Raw genomic sequence first — 18,323 nt, forward strand, 5'->3', positions numbered from 1 at the left:
TTTTCTTCAGGCCCAAGGAGCATTTTAAGAGTTAAAGGGACCAAGATGTGATCCAAAGGAAGAGGAGAGTTTGACCCACACTCCTCAAACTCCACAGGGGATTACCTAAGTGTTCTGAAGAGGATTTCTGATCGGAGTCAGCTTGAGTACTGCCAGATTGGGAAATCTACTTGCTGTTGAAAGAATCTGTCAGCTGAGATTTATGTGAAATTGTATCAGAAGGAGTTTCCAATTTTCGTACTGGGAATGAGTCTGAATCCAGCTTGCAGGTACCATTCAGAGAAGTGCCCAAAGATGGTCCATTTCTTTTTTTTTTTTTTTTTTTTATTTTATCTTTATTAATTTTCAACAAATTTAAGTAATACAATCTTAATTCCAGAAAAAATTGGTTTACACATAGTATTATATCATTTAACCAAATACTGATGTTTTAACAAATAAAAAAATCAAATAATTTCAAGAATAACATACACATCTTTCATTATCCCATATATATCTTAATCTATGTGACCCCACAATAAAGGAAAAAATAAGGTGAGACAAAAGAATATCACTGGGAGAATTATATAAATAGCAAAACAAGTATAAGCTGTGTGTCCAAATCTCATTTAACTAAATGCCTTCAGGACTAGTTGTTATGTACAGAGGGAATAACTATATTCCTAGCATTAACAAAGGATTTTAATTGTTCTGGTATAAAAAAAATGAAAGATTCATCCTTCGATCTGACCATGCACTTGCATGGATATCTTAACTGGAAGTTATAACCTAATTGTGTTACTTGGGATTTTAATTTTAGGAAGTCTCTACGTCTTTCCTGAGTAACTCGTGTAAAGTCAGGATAAATCCTGACTTGTTGAGAAAGAAAACTAATTGAGATATTCTTAAAATATCTCTGCATAATCAGGCTTAAATCAGCCTCATTGAAAAGAGTTATCAACAGGGTTCCACGTTCGAGAACTTCCTCAGTAGAATTTTCCAAAAATTGCGTTAGATTCTCTAAGGCTTCTGGCTGTATTTGATTATCCCTAGAATTTATTAATACAGGTAGAAAATTCAACTTATTAACTACTGGAATATTTTGTTCTTCAAATTTTAATACTTGCAACATATATCTTTTAAAAGTCATTAAAAAGTCTTGTCCCAAAACTTTAGGAAAATTAAGCATACGTAAGTTTAACCTTCTGTTGTAATTTTCAAGATGTTCTATTCTTCTGTTCATATAGTTATAATCCTTTACGATTTTCTCAACACAGTCAGAGTTCTTAACCAAAGATAACTCCAGTTTCTCAAAACGCTGTTTAATTTCAACAGGTTGCCTCTCCACCCTTTCCTCCAGCAATTCCACCTTTTCTTTCAGTTGTTTTAACTCTGTCCCTTGTTGCTTATGGCATTGGCCTAGGCCAACCATTAGGTCCCATAACGCTTCCAGCGTTACCACCTCAGGCCTAGTTGGTATATGAAAGGACTCACCCAGCTCCATTTGGGCAGTGTCCTCTCTCACCGTTGCTGTCCCGGCAATTCCAGCAGTCCGCGCCATCGCTTCGTGTCCACCGTCCGGTGTTGAAGTTAGGAACCTCGTCCCATCTCCTTCTCCATTCAGTCCCCCCGAGCGTTGCTGCGAACCGCCTGACTCAGGCAAGTCCTCTCTCTGGCCCCCACCTTCTGGAACGACTCGTCCGACGTCATCTTTCGGCGTCCCAGGCGAGAGAGAGGAGCCAGACAATCCCGGGGCCTGGTGTGGCTGAAGGCAAGGAGGGCTTAAGGTTACTTCCCTCGATAGGAACCTCAGCGGGGGTATCGCTCTCCTCCTGTTGACTTGGAAGCGACCGGCAAGCCGTTATCAATTTCTGAGTGGAGGGCATGGCGGCTTCGGAGGGGTATAGACACACCCTGCCTTTCCTTTTTGCAGGCATCTTCAAGAAACTTTCATCAGAATGAGAGCGTTCCTCCGGTCTGCCTCACACAGCGGCCATCTTGCTCACCTACCTGGTCCATTTCTTAAAGTACCTACTAGGGATGTGAATCGTTTTTTGACGATTTAAAATATCGTCCGATATATTTTAAATCGTCAAAAATCGTTAGAGCCGCGATACAATAACAATTCCCCCGATTTATCGTTAAAAAATCGTAAATCGGGGGAAGGGGGAGGGCGGGAAAACCGGCACACTAAAACAACCCTAAAACCCACCCCGACCCTTTAAAATAAATCCCCCACCCTCCCGAACCCCCCCAAAATGCCTTAAATTACCTGGGGTCCAGAGGAAGGGTCCCGGTGTGATCTTTTACTCTCGGGCCTCCGTGCATTGTAGAAATGGCGCCGGCACTACCTTTGACCTGTCATATGACAGGTCAAAGGTAGCGCCGGCGCCATTTTGTTTTTTTTGTCCCCTGATGTCAGGAGCGTAGGAGATTGCTCCCGGACCCCCCGCTGGACCCCCAGGGACTTTTGGCCAGCTTGGGGGGGCCTCCTGACCCCCACAAGACTTGCCAAAAGTCCAGCGACCTCCTGCAGTCGAATCGTTTTCCGTACGGAAAAACGATTCGCGGTAGGAGATCGCTCCAGACCCCCGCTGGACTTTTGGCAAGTCTTGGGGGGGTCAGGAGGCCCCCCCAAGCTGGCCAAAAGGTCCTGGGGGTCCAGCGGGGGTCCAGAACAACCTCCTGCAGTCGAATCGTTTTTTCCGTACGGAAAATGGCGCCGGTCATACGGCGTATGGCCGGCGCCATTTTCCGTACGGAAAAACAATTCACGGTAGGAGATCATTCCGGACCCCCGCTGGACTTTTGGCAAGTCTTGTGGGAGTCAGGAGGCCCCCCCAAGCTGGCCAAAAGTCCCTGGGGGTCCAGCGGGGGTCCGGGAGCGATCTCCTACGCTCCTGACGTCGGAGGACAAAAAAACAAAATGGCGCCGGCGCTACCTTTGATCTGTCATATGACAGGTCAAAGGTAGCGCCAGCGCCATTTCTACAATGCAAGGAGGTCCGAGAGTAAAAGATCAACCCGGGACCCTTCCTCTGGACCCCAGGTAATTTAAGGCATTTTTGGGGGGTTCTGGAGGGTGAGGGATTTATTTTAAAGGGTCGGGTGGGTTTTAGGGTTGTTTTAGTGTGCCGGTTTTCCCGCCCTCCCCCCCCCCCCCCCACTGGACCCCAGGTAATTTAAGGCATTTTGGGGGGGGTTCGGGAGGGTGGGGGATTTATTTTAAAGGGTCGGGGTGGGTTTTAGGGATGTTTTAGTGTGCCGGTTTTCGATTTACACGATTTACACGATATTTAAAAAACCCAAACTATGACGATCCGATTCCCTCCCCCTCCCAGCCGAAATCGATCGTTAAGACGATCGATCACACGATTCACATCTCTAGTACCTACTGCCAGAGAGTGCAGATTTACCAGTGACTGTATCTGTGACTTATTGGAACTCTGTTTCTGTGCCGAAGTGCACTATTCCAATGTGTACCGTATCTCCTCTGAATTTTCACCTGCAATCAGGTGAAATTGATAAATTTTTTCAACAGCGGCTGAAGATAGCTGAAGATCTCCTTCCTTTTCCCACCTGTTGGGAAAAGAACCCAGGAGCATGGCCCCAGCCAAGTAAGCTCCTGCAAGAAATTATTTGGTAGAATAGAGGCTACATAAGTGTTGCGTTCGTGCCTGTTCTCGCCCTCGCTCCACCCTCTCTACCTTGGTTGCAACTCCCTTCGGGTCTGACGGACAGAGGCTGCCGCGGCTTCTCCTTGCCACTTCTCCCCGGAATCCCCGGGCTGGCCTGACGCTGCGGATCCGCCATGTTCCTGATGATGTAAGGGTGCGCGCGCACGCGTGCGCTCCAGAGTTTGTACCGGCAAGAGTGCGAACCTCGGGGGCGTCCCCTCGTAGTGATGTCATCCACTTCCAACTTAAAAGGTCTTTGATTTCAACTACGCATCGAGTTAGCAAGGGGATTGCTTGCGGGGATCATTCCAACCCGCTTCATTCTCTGCTGCTCTGCCTCCACAAACTTACCTAGGGGTACCCGATCCTCAGGGGCCCCGCTCTCTCTTCTTGATTTCAGATTGCTAAGACGGGATCCGGTACTCGCTCCACGAGGGCCTATGTTCCTGAATGCTTAGAAGATTCCTTACTGCCTGGAAGCAATCGCAGACGTGAACACTGTGAGTTCTATTACAGATAGGAACCGGTACTCGCTCCATGAGGGCCCATGTTCCTAAACCCTTCAAAAACTCTCTTCTATCTCAGAAGCTATCGCATACCTATAGCTGGTACATTACTATTGCAGATTGCAGATAGGAACCAGTACTCGCTCCACGAGAGCCCATGTTCCTAAAACCCTTCACAGACTCTCTTCTATCTCAGAAGCTATCCCATACTTATATCTTGTGAATTACTATTACAGATTACAGATAGGAACCGGTACTCGCTCCACGAGGGCCTATGTTCCTAAAAACCTCCAAAAACTCTCTTCTATTTCAGAAGCTATCTCATCCACAGATATTGTGAGTTCTTATTCCAGACTGCATATAGGAATCAGTACTTGCCAACGGCTCCTGTTCCTGAATATACTGAAGACTCTGTTGCATAAAGAAGCCATTACAGATATCTACAATTGTGAGTGTACCATCTACTACTGGTTATGTATCCAGCATACCCTGTTTACTCACTAACTATAGTCTCTCTCTACAGCTCAACAACCCAGAGATCACAGTTCCAGTATCTGAAGGACTTCAGCCCTGCCGGGCACCTCAGCTCACTACTGCCACCTCTGTTGGCTCTACTTCCTGTCTAATAAAGAACTATCTGTGTCTGTCTCCATTCTCCAGCCTAGCCAGTGGGCCCTCTCAGGATATCCTCCTGGGGGTGCTGTCATCCGCCATCGGCCCAAGGATTCACCAATTTCCATTAAGTGTTTATTCTTTACACTACTAGAGCAGTATCATACCGACTGCCACTCTGTGGGAGCCAACCCACAACAGATCATTAACTCTGCCTACGGAATACTACATATTGTTAGCTCCTCCCCTTGGGGGAATAGTACTGAACAGATTGCTAACTCCTAGCATCAGATCGCTAACAGATTGCTAACTCCGCCTCCCTGGCGGGGTGCTCCATAACAGATTGCTAACTCCTCCCCTCTGGAGGAGTAGATCTACATCCTATTGCTACTCCTCCCCCCTGGAGGAGCAGATCCTTAACAGATTCACAACAATAAGATCTTGCTTTTTCACTCTACTGTACCATCAGTTGTTTCCTTTCATAGATGATTGTTCCATAGAAATAAATTCATATCTATAGGTGATCTAGGATAATTTATCAGAGGGTAAAATATCATAAACTGAAATAGGTGCAGTGCATTGTGACCCATGACCAAGGATGGCTTTAGGATAACCAGCACCTTGTGAGAAAACTAAAATTGGTGCCCTACCTCCCCACCCCCCTGGGAAAATAGTGGCTTCATTTCTACCACCACCTGCAACCTCTTCAGGCATCTCTTCTCCCCCCTCCTCTTCCCAATAAGGTCCCTACCCGATCTTGCTCCCCCAGTGATAAATTTAGGATGTTACCATCCCTAGGCACTGTTGGTGCCATCATGATCCCCACACCTATTCCTGGAAGACTGGACAACACTAATGAAGTCTGGGTCTATCACAGAATGGAGCAGAACCCCAATTTCAAAATTATTAGAGGTGCTAAACTCAGTGAGGTCCATATTTAGACATTGTCTGGATAGCAAAGTTAGTAGGATAAACTTATCCGGCTAACTTTGAAGGTATATTCAATAGTTCAGCTGCACTACTGAATATAGCCGGCTATCTTAAAAGTTAGCTGACTAACTTTATCCGGCTAACTTTAGGACAGTTCTTTGCTCCAACCAGACTTAGGCCTGGATTTATCAAAATGCACTAAATATCGCATGCAATAGGAAAAGGGGCATGTTTTATGGTAATAGGCAGTTTATCACAAAGTGTGCTATCTTAGCGCTTCGCATAGATATCAGCACAAATTGCGATAACTTTTTTGCACTTTGCGATATTTGCCAGAATTGTATTTCCTACATGCAACCACTGGAGGGACCATTTTTAAGCTGCTGGAGGGAGAGAAAGAGAGAGAGAGACTAGGTAGGTATTTATATCTCTATAGGAAGCCCACCTAGTAACTTGAAGTGAGGTTTAGGTATTAGTGTGGGGGTTAGGGGCCACTTTGACATTCAAAGTGAGACGTACAAACAGAACAGTGCTCTCTTGTGAAGATTTGATGACCTTCGGAGTGAGGAAACTCACACAAAGATGAGATTTGTGCAATGTTCTCTCAACCTAGCTTGATGTTACCCAGGTAGAGAAAACGCCATAAAGCACTTTGATAAATGACCCCCACAGCCGGCTAACTGAATAATATTGAACAGCCAGCTAATGTAACTCTTCCCCAAAATGTCCCTGGAATGCCACTAAGTTATCCTCCAGCTAAATTTTAGTTGGAATATAAGAAAGTAGTAGGCTAATATATAGCCAGCTAAGTGCCCAAATATTCATTTAGCCAGATAATATGTGAGTTATCTGTTTAAATGCTTCCGAATATGGACCGCGATACAAATTACTTTTCCCTAGCCACAGTGAAGAATTTTGCTCGATATTGGGGGTTCTCAAGCACCTGCTTATTGGCACCTAGGAGGACCCCGATATAAATCTTGTGCTTAGATTTCTATAAACATACACTGCATCTAACTCCTTCAACAATGGGTGCAGTGTGGAAGTAGTAGGCTTCCCCTTATAACTCACCCAATGAAAAAAAGGTAAATTCTGGTGTCATTTCAGTCAAAGCAAAGCAAACTCCCTCCAATACCAGGAAATAAAACAAAACTCAACAAAAAAATTCACTTAGAATCTATATAGCAAATTTTCCATTCCATAACAGTACTAATTCCCAGGACTCAAACAACAACTTTAACTATGAAAAGGGAAAACTACAAATATTACTCCAGGATCTAGAACATCAGTGCACCTCCTGTTGAGAAAATAGAGGAAGCCAGACTGCTACAGATCTCTACACGCTAGCAGAATCCTTCATCTCAGGCACACACAGAGAACACATTACTACAAACCAGAAACAAATGGAAACCCCATGAAACCAGACTTTGCATGCAGTGCAGCACTGGGGGAAAAATAAACAAATGCATTTCCTCCTATATTGTGCAAAGTACTAAGACATCAGAGGTGTACGTATTCCAATCTCTAAAGTGCTTTTTTTCTACCTTTGTTGTCTGGCCATTTTATTTTTCTAATCACAATAGTCCTCGTGTCTTTTTCCTGCTTTCCTCTTGTCAGTGTTCTCTTAACTACTTTCCCAGGGTCTCCTTTCCATTTCTGTTTAATCTTCCTGTCTTCCTCACTTCTTCCTCTGTCTCCATGGCTGGTGGAAGGGTATTATATACCTTAGGTGAGCCTTCTGTCTTGTGCCACTGTTCCCTCTTCCCATTTACACACCTAACATCAGCAGCTCTGGTAGAGCATCCCCTTCTCCATCTCTCCACCTCATCAGCTCCCTCTCTTTCTCCTCTCACAGCTTTCCTTCCTTCTTCCTATCCTCAACAACCTTCTCTCTCTTTACTGCTCTCAACCCCAGCAAATCCTCTTTCCCACTTCCCCAGCTCCAGCAACCCCTCTTTCCCCACCAGACCCCTGTCTCTCAGCCCCCTTCCTCCTCACCCACAGCAGCCCCTCTCTCTCTTCCCCGCAACCCCAACTTCTTTCAACCCCCAAGCCATGGTAGTCCCCATCTCTTCACTCCCCATTCCAGAAATTCCTCTTTCCCATCCCTACCAACTCTCTTCTACGCACATCCCCTATCTCTTTCTCTCTTCTCCTTCCCCTCAGGTCCAGCATCTCATCTTTCCCACCCACTCCTCAGTCCCAGTAACAACCCCCCCCCCCCCAAATTCTCCCATCCTAAGCTTTGTTTTCCCTACTCCCTAACCCTGACCCGGTTTGGCCCAGCCCGGTCTGGAGGCAGGAGAGCAGCATTGGAGCCTGGCACTTCTAAGACCTCCTTCTGCCAGCACTTCTATGTCCCGGGTGGTTCAGACAGATGATCTTTAAACTGAACTGCAAGGACAGAGAAGTCACAGCAGAAGGAAGTTCTTAGAAGCATCAACCCCCAGCCCCTGCCGACAGACCACGATGGAGCAGAAAGCAGCAGCCACAGCAGCAATTATTCTTCGGCCCAGCAGGGGAAGGAGGTTACAACCATAACTGTCTTTCGGCCCCTCGGTACGAGGGAACAGATGGTGTAGCCAAAACAGCTGTTCCTTGTCCATGAAGGAAGGCAGCTGTGGCAGGAGTAGTCGTCTAGTGGTTAGAGCAGTGGGCTACAAACTGGGGAAGACCAGGGTTCAAATCCCACTGTGACCTTAGGCAAGTCACTTCACTCTCCATTGCCTCAGGTACAAACTTAGATTACAAATCCTGTTGGGATAGGGAAATACCTACAGTACATGAATGTAATCTACTTTGAATAAAATAAATAAATATATGCTCAGTAAGTGTTCTTGGTAGAAAGGGCAACGGCAGCTACATGCGGGCACCCTGTGCAACCACACAAGTTATACACTCCAAAAGCCAGTGCCCATGGCTGGCAGCATCAGCCAGCAGCTTCTGCGATTGAGAAGCCCTCCCCTGGGTCCTTACCTAACTTCATCAGTCACCGTGATTTACATATCTCAGGGCTTTGTTCCAAAACTGAGCCCCAGTTTTGCATTGCTTCATCATCACAGCACCTCTGGGCACTTACCATACCCCGCAGGAGCGCCTTCTTAATGCGGTCTGTATCGGCCACCGGACACCAGATCTCAGCAATAACGCACTGTTGGGTAACATCGATGTTACAGGCATTCAAGATGTGGTACACAGCTTTCATTTTCTTCACTTTGATGCCCCAGTTGAACAGGCTCTGAGATGCCTCTTGCAGCACCCGCTGGCGGTGCGATTCTGTTTGTGTTATTACCTGCAAAGCAAAGTGTGAAAGTATGGGTAGCACTGAAGAGGTGCGGGGCATGGGGAGGAATCACAAACAGAACTTTTCATGGTCAAGAGCGGGTATAGAGGGCAGTACTGTTCAAGTCAAGACGCTTAGTCAAGGTGCTGAAGCAAAGGACTGAATTCTGAAAGAATGTATTGAAACTAGATATCGCAGAAAGACAGTCGAATTTTGAGGAAGTTAAGTACACAGGGCTGGCACAAATACCTCGACACTATTACTGCACATTGCCAATAAGTAGCAATGTGGTTTAATTACAGGAGGTATGCTAGGAGGGAAGTCTGTGAATGGTAGAAGAATCCATGACTTTCTCAGAAAAATGTAGAAAACTAGCATGATAATTATGAAGAGATCACAACACTTATCCAGGTAAGAAGCACAAATAAAACTTACAGTCCACACCGTTTGCTTTTGTTACATATAGCATGCTTAGTTTTCAACAGCAACCTTGTACTTTCCATCAGCATAATTGGGACTATCCTTCAGGTTCTTCAGCCTCCCCCCTCTGTGTTTTATAATGAACTTCTTTGGTAGTATTATCAACTTGAGCTAGCCATGAAGAAGTTAAGCAAAAGTCAAAAGAGAGAGATTGTGTATGTAACTCACCGACTGGCATCATAGTCCCTCCATCTTGGGTTGAATCATAACTATCACAGGTAAAAAGGCTCTTGAAGTAGCTTTTAGACATATGGTTATATTTGCAGGAATTCCCAGGTCTTGCAGAGCATGACCACTTTTACTATAAACAATTATTTCTAGCTGAGGGTACAGATGACTTACTAACACACTTAAGTTATTTATAAATCTGAGGCAGGCAGCAGGAAGCTACTATTGAGGATTGAAGTGATCAAAAACAGAAAATGGAATGAAGCCAAAGGAGAAATTGTGGTTAGCAATACACTTCAAAAGCAATCATAGGTCCATGCACCAGTTAGAATTGCTCACTAAAAACACAATGCTAAGGATAATACTCAAATTCCAACAATGTTATTAAGTGTCCTTCTTAGGAAGATGGAAGCAAAATGGCCACCATGTCCTGGTCAATGACTTATGCTTTTTAATGGAATCATAAGAACATTTTTGGTTGTAATTGAATATTCTCCATGGCACTATTTTTTGGGGTTTTTTTTGTTTAGTAAGTGCTTTTAACTGTTGCTGGATAGAGACAGAGGAATTCCTGGAAGAGGGATCAGGCTCTGAAGTTCTAGCCCGATCCATTGTCTTGGCATCTTAGCATGCTTTGGCATTCTCAACAACTAGTCACATTGATAGAGGCAATGGTTTTTTTTACTACCATTTTATAATTCTAATGAAAAAAAAAAGAATCTAAATGTGAATTTGCAAATACTGTTGTTTTAAATGATGCAATTTTAAAATACTGAGCCTGGGCAGAAAGGTTTGTTGCAGGAACATGCTGGGCAAAAGCTTCAAATCACCATCGCTCAATTTACGGGGATTGAATTTACAGGGATCCATCATGTCTACTGATTGTAGAAACACCAAAGTGAGCTGTGAAGACTAAGAACCATTTGTTTCCCCTCTTATTTTTAATTTATGAATTAAATTAAAACACATTCATAGAATAATTGAAATAGGAAATAATATGTCCTGAGCCACAAATATTATTAGAAAAGAGGGCAAAAAAAAAGCAAATAGGATACCAATTATTGAACCAGCAAATAAAAATGATGATGCTCTGTGTGAGCATATCTGATTATCTGTTGAAGGGACCCATAAGCTCGCCAAAGCTCCTGCACAAAGAAGTCACAACCCAGCTTTCTCCAGCATCCATACGACTAAAGATTTTAGTCTGGATGTTATGAAAAGTGCAAATCTATCTCATGTTTCATTCCGCCCTTCAGCTGATGCTGAAAATCAGCCGTTTATGGCTTTCATTTTGTAATAACACAACAATGTGTATCTGACACACACGACCACCAAAGGTGTCAAGAGCATGGTACAAGAGCAGGATCCCAGTTATTTGCAATCTTTTGCACACTGCTTGCTGTCCCTCTTAATCTGTGTGAAGAAAGAGTTAACCTCCTTACTGTGTTTAAATCCTCTATCCTGGTATTCACTCCCGCAGCCATCTCACGCCGTTCAGTGGCTGACTCAGGACATGGGTAAACCGTAGCACGAAATCTATTGGAAATAAGGTTGGAATCCACATCAGTTTTGCTGTATGGCCTGCAATGCTGAGTTCTACAGTGAAGACCTGGGGGCATGACTTACTAAGCCCTTAGTAAACCAGGCCTTTCCCTTGGATTATTTAAAACAAGCCGCCGATTTATTTAAAAATCACTTGTTTGCACACATGCTGTCCTGTAATCCAGGCCCTGCACATGTATTTGAAGTTGAGTGGGAATCTTCCTGTGCTCCAAGGTTGGAAAATAAGGTCATTCTGAAAGCGAATGGATCAAGGCCTAACAAGGCTGCTTGACTCTGGCCAAGAGCAATGTGGTCTCGTTTTATCAGTAAGGTGACCAAAGTGGTGATTGTGTAAAAAGACCTAATTATTAAACACTGGGGGTTCCATATTCAAAGATATCCGGTTATCTAAGTTATCCAGATATCATTTATCCGGATAACTTAGATGTTCAGCAGTATATCTAAGCTGATGAATATAACCAGATAAGTTCTAGTTATATCCGGATAACTTTAGCCTGCAATTGAGCAAGTCTAGCTTATTCATTTAACGTAACCGGATGATGTATAGGCATTTATCTGGATAAGATAACTGGATACGTTGCCCTGCCTCGGTCTGCCCATTGTCTGCCCCCAAGATATCTGGCTATCTATTTAGCCAGATAAATACTTATTTGGCGAAGTGGTGGCTGTTGAACATAGCTGGATATTCAGCGACTGCCACTTAGCTGGGTAAGACCCTAGTTATCTGGTTAAGTAGCACTAAATATTAGAGATGTGAATCGGAACCGGAATCGGTTCGGTTCCGGTTCAAATCTTATAATTTTTATCGTCCAGCCCGATTGGTTTTTTGTTTATCGGCTGCACCTGATCCGATAAACAAAAAACCCACCCTGACCCTTTAAAACTGACCCCTTAGCCTCCCCCACCCTCCCGACCCCCCAAAAAACTTTTTAAAATTACCTGGTGGTCCAGTGGGGGCGCGGGGAGCAATCTCCCGCTCTCGGGCTGTCGGCCGTCGGCTGCGCTAATAAAAATGGCGCCGATGGCCCTTTGCCCTTACCATGTGACAGGGTATCCGTGCCATTGGCCGGCCCCTGCCACATGGTAGGAGCACTGGATGGCCGGGGGGGGGGGTTTGGGAGGGTGGGGGAAGGTAAGGGATTAGTTTTAAAGGGTCGGGGTGGGTTTAGGGGTTGTTTTGGTGTGCCGGATTTCCCGCCCTCCCCCCAAATAACTCCCGTTAGTGGACACAAACCCGATTAACGATTTTTCACGATAAATCAGGGGAATTTCTATTGTATCACACTCTTTAACGATTTTTGACGATTTAAAAAATATCGGACGATATTTTAAATCGTCAAAAAACGATTCACATCCCTACTAAATATTGGCCTCTGGATGCTTGTAAGATATGAGGCAAAAGAGGAAAATCATATTTTTTTCAGCCACAAACTCCACCTCCCTCCAAGGGCAAAGCACAGAAAAAAAGTGAAACTATTAAGATAATAATAAATCATAACTTCCTCCCTTCCTTCCAAAGAAAATAGTATTTGCACACTGCATGTTTTACCTTTAGGAGTCTTGGAGTTTTTAGTATATGTATTTGTGTGGGGGGGGGGGTTGCAATTTTCAAACTGTCCGCGTCAGGACAAAGTCCGTGGGTACGTTTTACCTGCAGACTTTGCACCAATTTTCAAAGCAAAGGCACATGTGTACTTTCATTCTGACATTTGATATGTGCACTTTCATTTGCACCTGCTTTTTCTGGAGGTGCTTTTTTTCATGGAAAATAACACAGGTAGATTTGAAAATACTGTGCGGGCAATTTTAGTCACACTGAAGAAGGGCAATTTTCAGACAGCCAATCTGCATTGCTATTTACCTGCATAAATGCACGTTGAAAACAGTGTGTACTGCTTAGTGCCATTGCATGGAAACCCCATGCAAATGAGGGCATTAAGCAGTTCTCCCCAATACAGAGAGGTGCTCCGGCCCTAAGAAGGTTCTGTTAACGCTGGAAACTTTACTCCTGTTGCAGATGAACTAAAGTTTCCAGTGTTGCTGTGCTGGCACAGAAAACCAGAAAAAAGCGAAAAGAAAAGACGTTTTGCCTGTTGGCCAGATAGCCAGATAAGTCCCATATTTATCCAGCTAAGTGGCATGGTTAACTGTGGCCAGATAGCCAGATAAGAAAAAAATTTTCTTTTTGCATGTGAATCCCACCTCCCCTCCCCCTCACTTCTCAAGTTAAAATGTGCATCTGGCATTTTACAAATGCACATTTTGTAGTCAATGTGCTTTTTTTCTAAACCCCCCAATGCATTAACAAAACATTATTTTGCTACATTGGGGGGTTAAAAAAAATTGTATCTGTGCATTACAACTGTGAGCTGAAATCTAGCGCACACTTTCTTAGCACACAGATTATTGCATCAGCTTGTGAATTTATACCTGAAATAAGGGAAAGTGACAAGATTTGCCCAAGGTTACAAGAAGCCCGCAGTGGTATTTGAACCCTGGCTTTCCTGGTTCACAGCCCACTAGAGATTATCTGTTAATGCTAGACTTGTATGTCCACTTCAAGCAATTTGCATAACAATCTGGGATAATGACAGTACATACTCATTTCCCAACCTTTTTTTTTTTTATTAAAATTTATAAGAAAACAAGCAACCTTCTGAACATTATTAAATATACCGAAGTTTCAAAACTGAGAAACCAACTCAATATTATGATTTTTGTTTTCTTTTCTTTTTATTTAAGGTCTGGAATGTCAAGTACTATTAAAAAGACAGCCTTCATGATGAAATAAGGATGAAGGCCCTAGCCCTGGCTGGACGGGAACTTTTAGACACAAGTGGTGTTCTAACAATCAGCCGTGCTTCTCCTGATGGAAGCATCCAGTCTGTGCCTGTGCCCGCTGTTCTAGTGATGTCAGCTGGCCCCGCCCCCTTTTGTGCAAAGAGGAGGAGGGAACCCACAGACATCACACACTGTTCTCACAGCTGCCAGAAGTAACAGAATGTTCAAAGGAAGTGCATAGCTGCTTATGTTCAAAACACGGGATTGCTTATAATTCTGTTAATGCTGTCTCGACATTATGAAATAAAGTGATTTAAAAAATGGGATTGCCCAATCAGGCAGAAATTTCACCATGTTAGACAGGATGGCTTTTCTTTACATCGCACAGGCGCCTTGGCCTATAAAACTGATGCCATCACTAGTCAAAGAGCTTGACAAGGCTCTGATGGTCAATGTTACAAACTGGCTTCACCGGCGGGAATGATCCCAGCAACTGATGACCAGTTATGGCACTTACAGATCTGTTAGTCGTACAGAAAAAAAAAAAGGGCAACGTGTACCTAATTTCCATGGCACAAAGTACTTGGCGGGCTTTGCACCTGCTCTTTGTGTGGGTAGATTTTCTCTGGAAAATAACTACGTGTAGATTTGAAAATACAATCTACGTGCATTATTTTCCGATCCTAAACAGAACATCCCCCTCTTACTCTCCCCCCAAAAACACTTCCCCTAAAATAAGATAAAAATATAGGCGTCATGGAACAGCGGGCAGACTTTCAGCTGCTTAGAGGCTGGGAAGATTTCAAAAGCGGCACATCTCCTGGCTGTAAGGGTTTGTATTTATAGCTTTAGTAATCTCATGGCTGTAAGGGTATGTATTTATAGCTTTAGTCATTTGACTTGAAGTTTTAACCCATGTAAACGCCTTTCAAAAATGGTCATCAAAATGTCTGCCATTCCCGAGCTTGAATCTCCTCGCTTACCCATCGCAGATCTTCTTGATTTTCTGTTTAAGCTGGTCTCCTTGATAGAATATAATGAAGACGTTCTTCTTCACCTCTTCTTTCTGGAGATCGGCAACAAGAATTTATGACTAAACTTACAGCTTCTGTAAATACCTAGGTAAAGCGCATCACCTATCCTTAACCTTTTGTTTTTAAACAATTTGGTCCTTCGGACCGGAAATTGCAGGAGACCAAGGGCCCGCCATAAGACATTGGGTTAGAAAGAAAGCTAAACCATAGGGATTCAGTAATCTGATGTATTAATTTCTTTAATTTGAATTTCTGCTGCTTCTACCACTGCTTAAAAGGTAATTTAGACAGTTTCCTGCCTCTGCTATGGAAATGTAGATATTATCAGTAAATAAGCACAACATGATCCAACCAGCCTTCCATTTCTGCCTGCCTACTGTGTTTTGTTCAAGGGCATCATTAGCACCAGGCACACAGGGCCCATGTTCAGAGTCTCAGCGGCAATGCTAATTTTTTTTTTTTTAAATTCCAGTTTATCCTGCCAGCAGGCTGCCATTGTGGGCAGCACTACCCCCATCAATTGTTGCTTCTTTGGTGTCAGGGATGGTCAGAGAGAGTCAAGGCCACCTGCGCTATGCTGGATGCCTACTCCCACCTAAGAGAGGTGATTGTCGCCTTGGCTGGGACTGCAGCAAAAACCAAGGGGAAGCTGCCGTGTTGGCTGGGCTGTGCAGCCGAAGAGAGGAGGCTGCCACATCCAGCCCGATCTGCTCAGCTAAAGAGAGCAGGCTGCCATGACAGCCAGCTCATGCAGTCAAAGATAGGAGGCTGCCACATCGGCTGGGCTGCATGGCCAAAGAGAGGAGGCTGATGCTGCTTCTGTCTAGACCCTGCATATACTGGGGAGAGAGAGAGCATGTGTGTGTGTGAGAGAGAGAGAGAGAGAAAGAGCTTGTTTGAGATCATATCTGTGAGTGTATGAGAGCATGTATGCATGTGAGATGCTGTTCGGGCCCAAAGATAAGGCTGCGGCCTGCACATTCCAGAGCGTGAGAGAATGAGAATGCGTGTGCATGTGTGAGAGAAAGAGCGTGTAAGAATATATATGGGGGGAGGGGGTGATAGTATGTGTATGAGAAAGTGCATATGGGAAAGAGAGAGAATGTGTGGGCCTGTATGAGTAAATTAACATGTGTGTGTGTGTGTATGTGCATGTGAGGAGAAAGTTTGTGCGGCCATTTATTTAATGTATTAAAATTATTTAAAGACACACCAATTTTTTCAGTGTCAAATGTCAATTTGTTTTCAGTATCAATATTAAAGACAGCAGAATTTGTAAATGTCTACAATACTGTAACCCAAAGGCTATATATGTATGTGGCTGTGTGCTGTGCCTGGGACCTTTAGCCAGCTGCTGGAAGCACTTTAAGGTAACTAGGGGGGCATTCCATTAAGTTAGTAAGTAGCACATTCAAAACAAATCAGAGAAAATTCTTTTTCATTCAATTAAGCTCGGGAATTCATTGCCAGAGGATGTGGATAAGGCAGTTAGTGTAGCTGGATTTAAAAAAAGGAAGAAATAGCCATTACTTAACAATTGCAATTGCAGCATGAGATTGATTTACTGTTTGAGATCTTGCCGGGTACTTGTGACCTGGATTGGCCACTGTTGGAAACAGGATACTGGGCTTGATGGACCCTTGATCTGACCCAGTATGGCAAATTCTATCTTTTTAAGTTCTTATGAGTGTGGATGTTTGATGCACTCATAATATTTCCATAGCATTAGAAAAACGAGCAATGTACCCATAATATACACATGTATGCAGTGCACATAATGAATGGCATACATGCGTATATTATGGGTACACATAAATGGCATGCATGCATCTATGCAGATTATGCTCAGTCATTCTCATGATGTTTCAGATTGATTCATGAGTGCATCACTCATCATTGATGATCCTGTTGGTTCTTTTGATCCATTGCTAGATTAGAAACAAAGAAACATAGAAAATGATGGCAGAAAAGGACCAAATGGTCCATCCAGTCTGCCCAGCAAGCTTATGGTAGCATCTGCTGCGCCATACAAGTCACCCCCTTACTTAGTTTCCCAAACCATCAAAGTCAGGGCCCTTGTTGGTTGCTGTCGGAGACCAATTCCCTGTTACCTCTTGCTGTTGAAGCAGAGAGCAATGTTGGAGTTGCATCCAAAGTATCAGGCATGTTGGCTAAGTGTAGCAACCGCCACAGCAGCAAGTTACCCCCATGCTTATTTGTTTTCCCCCCATGCTTATTTGTTTTTCCAGACTGTAAAATCCAATGTCCTTGCTGGTTACGGTCTGAATCTAATTTCCCTTTTCCTCATTTCCCCCTGCCATAAAAACAGAGAGCAATAATGGAGTTGCATCAACAGTATGAAGACTTATTGGTTAAGGATACACCAGTAATTTACTCCCATGCACTCTTTTCTTCATCCTCTAGCATTTAGGAATCCACAGTGTTTATCCCATGCCCCTTTGAAATCTTTCACCATTTTTGTCTTCACCACCCAGGGGCGGATTCCCAATGATGACCAGCAGACCGCGTGACTAGAGTGACCGGCCCATAGGCCAATCCGCCCCTGTCACCACCTCCTCCGGAAGGGCATTCCAGGCATCCGCCAGCCTCTCCATGAAGAAATATTTCCTGATGTTGGATCTGAGTCGTCCTTCCTGGAGCTTCATTACGTGACCCCTAGTTCTACTGATTTATTTCCAATGGAAAAGGTTTGTCGATTGTGCATCATTAAAATCTTTCAGGTATCTGAAGGTCTGTATCATCTCTCCCCTGCATCTCCTCTACTCCAAGGTATACATATTTAAGTCCTTCAACCTCTCCTCTTAAGTCATTTGATGGAGTCCCTCACCATTTTTGTTGCCCTTCTCTGGACTGCCTCCATCCTGTCTCTATCCTTTTTGAGATACAGTCTCTAGAACTGAGCACAATACTCCAGGTGAGTCCTCACCAAGGACCTATACAAAGGTACTATCACTTCCTTTTTCTTACTGGTTATTCCTCTCTCTATGCAGCCCAGCATTCTTCTGGCTTTAGCTATCACCTTGTCAAATTGCTTCGCCGTCTTCAGATTGCTAGACACTATCACCCCAAGGTCTCTCTCCTGCTCCATGCACAACAGCCCTTAACCCCCCAAGACGTACAGCTCTTTTGGATTATCACACCCCAGATGCATGACTCTTCACTTCTTGGCATTGAATCCCAGCTGCCATATCTTTGACCACTGTTCAAGCTTCCTTAAATCACGTCTCATTCTCTCTACTCCTTCTGGCATGTCCACTCTGTTACAGATCTTAGTATCATCCAAAAAAAG

At 44.0% G+C, this 18,323-nt stretch overlaps 1 protein-coding gene across 1 annotated transcript in view; it reads right to left on the reverse strand.

The window, feature by feature from the left end:
* ATP6V0A4 (ATPase H+ transporting V0 subunit a4) overlaps positions 1-18,323 on the reverse strand; it is an 89,917-nt gene that overhangs the window by 51,130 nt on the left and 20,464 nt on the right. Inside the window, exons 8-10 of the mRNA XM_029599767.1 lie at positions 14,963-15,045; positions 11,078-11,171; positions 8,784-8,996 (exon numbers count right to left, since the gene is read on the reverse strand). Of these exons, the coding sequence (XP_029455627.1) occupies positions 8,784-8,996; positions 11,078-11,171; positions 14,963-15,045 (390 nt within the window). The remainder of the gene's footprint in view (positions 1-8,783; positions 8,997-11,077; positions 11,172-14,962; positions 15,046-18,323) is intronic.

This window comes from Rhinatrema bivittatum, chromosome 4 (genome assembly GCF_901001135.1).
Source record: "Rhinatrema bivittatum chromosome 4, aRhiBiv1.1, whole genome shotgun sequence".
NCBI classification, from domain to species: domain Eukaryota; kingdom Metazoa; phylum Chordata; class Amphibia; order Gymnophiona; family Rhinatrematidae; genus Rhinatrema; species Rhinatrema bivittatum.